Source organism: Centruroides vittatus, unplaced genomic scaffold (genome assembly GCF_030686945.1).
Source record: "Centruroides vittatus isolate TY-2023 unplaced genomic scaffold, ASM3068694v2 contig_1776, whole genome shotgun sequence".
Taxonomy (NCBI): domain Eukaryota; kingdom Metazoa; phylum Arthropoda; class Arachnida; order Scorpiones; family Buthidae; genus Centruroides; species Centruroides vittatus.
The window spans coordinates 1,743,169-1,749,640 of NW_027121087.1; the positions used below are offsets into that span (position 1 = coordinate 1,743,169).

The 6,472-nt window shown below is 31.1% G+C and overlaps 1 protein-coding gene across 3 annotated transcripts; it reads left to right on the forward strand.

Annotated features, from left to right (window-relative positions):
• The first annotated feature begins 1,579 nt into the window (after positions 1 to 1,579).
• LOC136969302 (RNA-binding protein Rsf1-like) lies at positions 1,580 to 4,090 on the forward strand. Of its 3 annotated transcripts, none has more exons than XM_067263419.1 (3): positions 1,580 to 1,729; positions 2,193 to 2,755; positions 3,630 to 4,090. In XM_067263419.1, exons 2-3 carry the CDS (start codon positions 2,202 to 2,204, stop codon positions 3,637 to 3,639), a joined length of 564 nt encoding a protein of 187 aa, XP_067119520.1. In that variant the 5' UTR covers positions 1,580 to 1,729; positions 2,193 to 2,201; the 3' UTR covers positions 3,640 to 4,090. The 3 variants fall into 3 exon arrangements, with proteins under 3 accessions (XP_067119520.1, XP_067119519.1, XP_067119518.1); XM_067263418.1 differs by having other exon boundaries at positions 3,730 to 4,090; XM_067263417.1 differs by having other exon boundaries at positions 2,193 to 4,090.
• Positions 4,091 to 6,472: the final 2,382 nt, after the last annotated feature.

The window sequence follows — 6,472 nt, forward strand, 5'->3', positions numbered from 1 at the left end:
ATTTAATTAAATTTTTATTGGCCTAAACAATATACTATATTTGTTTAATCAATGAGGCTAATTTAGGGTAGGCTATAGATTTCACAGCATTGTGTTTATTTTATTAGAACGAACAATCGAATAAAAATAATAATTTTATATCTTTAACTTCATTTTTAAACCTCGATTGAACTGTAATTCAGTTTTAAATTTATTACAGAATTATTTAATTTTTAATAACATTTAGCTTAAAAAGAAAAAAAAAAATTCTGCTTTCAAAGATGTTAAATCGTGATTTTATAATTATAAATTGAATATGTGATATTTGTTGAAACAACTAAAATGATTTTCTTCGTAAACTCTGGAAAAATTCAAAGAATGACTCGTGATTTTATGTACTGTAATTCATTGTTAACTTGAACTGCTTACTTAAGCAAAATCAAAATAAAAGAAAATAATTGTTTAATTAAAATGTATTTGAAAGAAATATATAAAAATATCTTATATTTAGGACTAGATTCAAGATTTGCTAAGCCTACTTGTAGAAATTAGACCTAGTATATAATCAAGTTTTAACAATGTTTTCTACAAAATATTTCGTCATAACTTTTAGACGTTCGAAAATATTTTAAAATATAGAATGGAGTATATATTACAAGTTCAATTAATTAATTTATTTTTAACATTTTTCACAAGTCTGATTTAATTTCTTTACGTGGTTAAAAATTAATGTTAAAATATTGGTAATAAATATCTTTGTACAGTACATATTGATTAGGCCTAAGAATCTTGAATCACTGTTTTTATTGTACAGTACATTACCGAAAAAAAATTGAAAAAAGTAATATAATGATATAGTTTATCAATGAGCATGTTAATATCCAAATAATTATAATTTTGAATGTGATTTTCTAAAAGTACATTTGTATTATTTAGGCCTAAATTATATTGTCGATGAAAAGGTCCATTGTACCGGTACACATTTTTTCTTTCGTTAAGCCTAACATGTAATAATAGAGTCGAATTTGAAAGTGCTGTGTATAGCGTTTGAGTGTAAAAATCTATAAAATTTTTATTTAATTGTGCCATTTTATAAATGTACTATGAAAACTTGAAATTTATATTAATAACCGTAAATAATGCACGTCCTTAAATTTCATTACTTAATTCACTTAGTTTATAAGTACAGTTTAATATATTTATACAAGCCGTAGCTATCTGAGGACTTTATCGATTTTTAAATGTAATTTTAGATGAACTAAAGCAATAATGAAATCGGTTAAAATTACATAATTTAGTGTGCTTTTTACTTGGTGAGAGAAATTAATTTAGAACTCTTTACAATTAACAAGTCAAAATATACAGAAATCGGAATAAATTTTATTATGTTGTTTTATTAAGTTAATTAATTAAAAATTCGATTTCATAACTTAAATATTATTAAGATTTATAAATGATATCGACATCTATTAACTTCTATTTTCTTATAATCGTAATTTGACGAGAAATGACGCATTATTTTCTGACTAATCAGGAACTCGATAGTTTTGACGTATTTGATACAGAAGAATTAGCCAATGAAGATTGACTTTGACCGGTTTTAACCGGATCTTTCTGCGTTTTGATTGGTTGATGATTTAGGCGTCTCTCGTTTTGTGCCGGATCCAGCAGTTTGGTTCTTCGATTCGTAGGACGTGGAAGGTTTTGTAAGTTGTCCGTTTGATCGTTCGCCAATTTTTAGAAAATTTCGGTATGTTGTCCTTTTTTTTTTATTAGTTTATAGTTATTTTAAGGTTATTTTATAATGCTAAAATAATTAGAAAGTATTATATGTGAATTTTTTTAAGGCTATAACTTGTTGGGTTAATTTTCTAGTAAATATGTAAAAAGTAAGTTTAATTTTATAACCGAAATGATAAATCGAATTAAATAAGATGATTTTTAAATATTAAGGCGAATAGAATAAGTTAATACGATGATTTCCTTTGTTCGAACGAGTGTCCAATATGGCGGACGTTTTGGCTTTCGATTGTTCTTTGATCAGGGAGAAGCCAACATGGCGGATTGACGTCGGGCTTATTTCTTTCTTAAACATTGATTTTACCAATGGGAAGTGGGATGAATATTTTATCATAAATTGTAATTTTTAAAATTTAAAAACCGGTTTTTGATTTAAATTTAATTGATGTTGGAATTTGTTTTTGTATTTTCAGATTTCAAATATGAAGCCTACAAGTGTATTTGTTGGTGGTTTGGGAGATAACTTGAGCAGAGACGATTTAGAACGTGAATTCAGTAAATACGGAAAGTTGAATAGCATATGGGTTGCACAAAATCCACCCGGTTTTGCCTTCATTGAATACGATGACGATCGTGATGCCGATGAAGCAATCAAGAACATGAATGGGGTTGTGATAAATGGTTCACGTATCAGAGTTGAGATGTCACGTGGTAGTGGACGTGGAGGCAGAGGTGGTAGAGGACGAGGTAGAGGTGGGTGGAGAGATGAACGAGGAAGAGGAGGTAGGGGTGGAATGAGAGGACGTTTCCGTGGTGGAAGAGATTCTGGATTTGGAGGACGAGGGGGTTTTGGACGTAGACAAGGAGGCGGCTATGATTCTTATAGGAGCTCTGGCCAACAGAGTTCCGGTGGATGGGGAAGAAGAGGGGGCTCCCGCATGAACGAACGCAATGACTACGATGCTCACGATGACCTAGGAGGTGATTATTCCAAGGGTGGGTCCAACTACCGCAGTAGATCACCTGTGGGACAAAGGTATTGTGACACAAACTTCATGTAAAAATGCACGTGTATATATATTTTATATAGGTAAATTTGTTTTTCCAGTCTTCTAGATGAGATTTATGATCTGTATAAAATTTAATTACGTGCACAGCACATAAGTTTGCATCTTTTTTCATTTTTTGAGTGGCATGAGCTGAAATTATGTACAGAGAATAAGCAGTTCAAAACATCACAAACTATGCAAAGATTCTGGAGTTCACTGTTGGCATGCATGCACTTTTTATAACATTGAGTAATAGAAAAATATGAATATGTAATAGCACTTTTCAAAATAAGGAGCTGCACTTATTGTATAGTCAGCATCACAATTTGAATTGCTACATTCCAACAAAAAATATGGATCTTTGCATTTTTGTGCTACATGATTTTTATTGGTAGAAAATGTTCAAAACTTGATAATGTGACTACTTGACTAGCCATGAAAGTTATTTAATGCATTTTAATTTTGAAAGAAAATCTAGTCAAGAAAATAAGCGGCTCAGTTTTACTAACACTTCATCCTTTAAAACAACTTGTCTTCCTTCATAAACGATTCTTACCAACTTAATTTAATTGCGTTTAAAATCTACAGCTTAATTTTAAAAAAATTACCTTCATTCAAGTAGTCACAAATGAGCTAACAAATTTTTTCTTAATAATTGGCATTGACTATATTATTGTTGAATGCTTTACATTTTATCAGGGCTTGAAAAGGTGAATGTTGGGTAAATTTGCAATTGTCCTTTCGTAGGATATAGAAACGGTCAGACACTTGTCTGTAAATCGGAATGCGTTCACTTTAGATTTTCAAGCCCTGGATGCAGTTATCAGATGTAATATATATAAATTATATATATATATATAGTTTCCTGTAGACTGAAGTCATAATATGATAAGAAGTTAGTCAGAAATTGAGAAAAATCTTCACTTGTGCATATAATCTGCAAAACTTTTTCTTCAAACAGACTTTCCTACGGCAGTTAAGTGTCAAGATTCCACATCTTGTAGCATGTCCTGCATCAAGATTTGACCACCTCATCAGGTGGAGAACTATTGGGACGTCAACGTCATCTTACATCAAGCATTCATCAGTTATTTTGTTTTTTTATTTCTGTACATTGTCTCGAGAACTGTATGATTCATCATAAATGTTTTTTGAAAATTTAGTATCACTCGACAATGTTTTGAATGTCTTCGATTACCACTGGTATTTATTAATACCGGCTCATGTCACCATCGGCCCTGCAGCTGTATTATACATGATGCATTCATTCGATGTAGTTCTTAAGAAACTTCAAATTTTCAATAAAACGACTACACAACTGTTGTATGCATTCACAATCCTTTTAGCCTACATCACTTCACATCTCGACTTCATCAACTTCAATCACTTAATTAAATTCACAAAATGTCCCAAGTAGCCAAAGGAGTCTAAAGTTGCAAAGTTATTAATTACGAACACTTCTAAATTTTTATCATTCTACGATTGAAATATATAAAAAATAATTCCACTTTGAAAATTTTTAACATAATTATTTAATCGCATTATAATCGAAAATAATTGGATTCACTTTAAGCTCATTTAATTTCACTTGGAAGTCACTTTTAGAAAATCGAAATGGAAGTCGCTTATCTAAAAAAGCACGTAAAATTAAAAATTCATATTTTACAGTCATTCTTAAATTTGCAGAATTTGAAAAACTTTAAATGGAAAAATTTCACTTCCACATTTTCACGAATTTTAATTTGCAACTGCTACTTGAGAACAAGCACGAAAATTGGCTGCTGTGCGGCTTTAACACGTGCTCCAAACACGCAAGAAAATACCTCTACCCCTTCTGCCTCACTATCACTCGACATCTTTACCTAATGTAAGTATACTTTGTTTTTAAGTTAATGAGGGAACAGTATTGAATCTAGGACCATCCGGGGATACTGGGGAACTCGCGTATCGGTAATAAGTCAACTCCGGGAGAAACGAGATTCAATGCTGGTCGGGAAGATCAAATTCCTTTTTTTAGGTGGTGCGATTACTAAGGAATAAACACGGGTTTCCTTTTAAGGGAAGTTTTGTACTTTGTATATAACGGGAATTTTGTACGACTTTTTTACTAAATAAAAAAAATTAAATATGAAATGGTTTTTGTATGTGTTAAACGCGGTTATCACGAAGGGTATTCGGGGATTTTTAATGACAAAACCATTACGAAGGTTGAATTCCAAGCGGTACCTTGGTAGATTGAGGTTTTCGTTGCTTACTGTCAGATTTCCGGATGTAAAATCACCCCTTTTTATTGCTAGACATTGGCCGTTAGCCGTATTAAATGCATTTTCACGCCCAATTAATACCGTATATAAAAAACAGGTATAATTAATGTTTATTAATTAAAAAAGTTATAATAACTTTTTAGCATTGAAATATTGAATTAAAACTTACGGATAGAGCATTTTTGTAATATAAAACTTAAAATGTATCCTGTTAATGTTAGATTCCTGATTATAAGGACATTCTTTAATATCGCAATACAATGATTCTTATTGGATTGTAAGATTAATCACAAAAATTGATATTGCACCATTATTTTTAAAAAAGATTTCTAAAATGTGTTAGGAACCAGTGAATTTGTTTTTATTATCGAGGACAGAAATAACCTTTTGAAAATTAAAATCTTGAAAGGATTAAGTTTAAACCAGTGTTTTAATTTGAATACTTTTTCTAAATTTTATTTATCCGGCTACTACAAGTTAGCATTTAAAATGTAAATAGTTAAATTAGGCCACAAAAAAATTTGATTAAAAAAAAGTTGTTTTTAAATATTTTAATGAATTAAACATTAATAGAATTTATAAGAATAGGTAAAATTTTTACAAGATTAATTAATAGAATATTTAAATTTATTGTAAGGTACAGTACAGTACATAAAGTTATATGTAATTACAATGACTGACATTTAATATGTAACCGGTACTCGTGTTCTCGATCAGTTAAAATCCACTGTGGATCAGCGGTTTCCTTATCGCGGAATCCTTTTCACCTTAGTGGAAACGTTGGAGCCCTGACAGTTTTGAATCATAGATGAAACAGGAGATAAACACCAGAAAATTGAAAGCAAATATTAATTCAAATACTTTTTTTCTTCCAATATTTTATACAGCGCATGTGCCTCGATTTGTACCTTCGTTTGTATCTGCCTTTTCGGTCTCCCTGTCGTTAGAAACATTAAAGTACTCGCTACATTTTTCTTCAAAACTCGGCCAACGCTCCGGGATTTTTTAATTTCGGGTATACACAACACTAAAAGCACTATAAATTTATGATTCCCACTATATATATATATATATATTTTTTTTAATATGGAAAATACTTAAAATATCACAAAACGATTGCAGTGACGTCCGCTTTTATCGTTGCGCTACGACACTACAGATGATAGGAGCCCTTGGCCACACGTGACGCTCTTCTGACACGATGTCCCGTCAGTAATATGGGGGCTGTCCGTAAATGACGTCCACACCGGAAAGGAGGGAGGGGGTTATGACGAGTCGGACATGTGGTTGAACTTCAACGAACATCCGTTTTATTTTATTAAATTTTATACAGTTTATGCATTTTATCATTCGTAAAGTGATAAAGGTTTTGAGGGGGTTTGAATTTTGTTGGACGTCCGAAGAAAGGAGCAGTTTATGGAAACTGGGACAATGGGGAGA

Bases quoted from the DNA above. Each gene is read 5' to 3' on its own strand.
- LOC136969302 (XM_067263417.1), top strand. From the start codon at position 2,202: ATGAAGCCTACAAGTGTATTTGTTGGTGGTTTGGGAGATAACTTGAGC.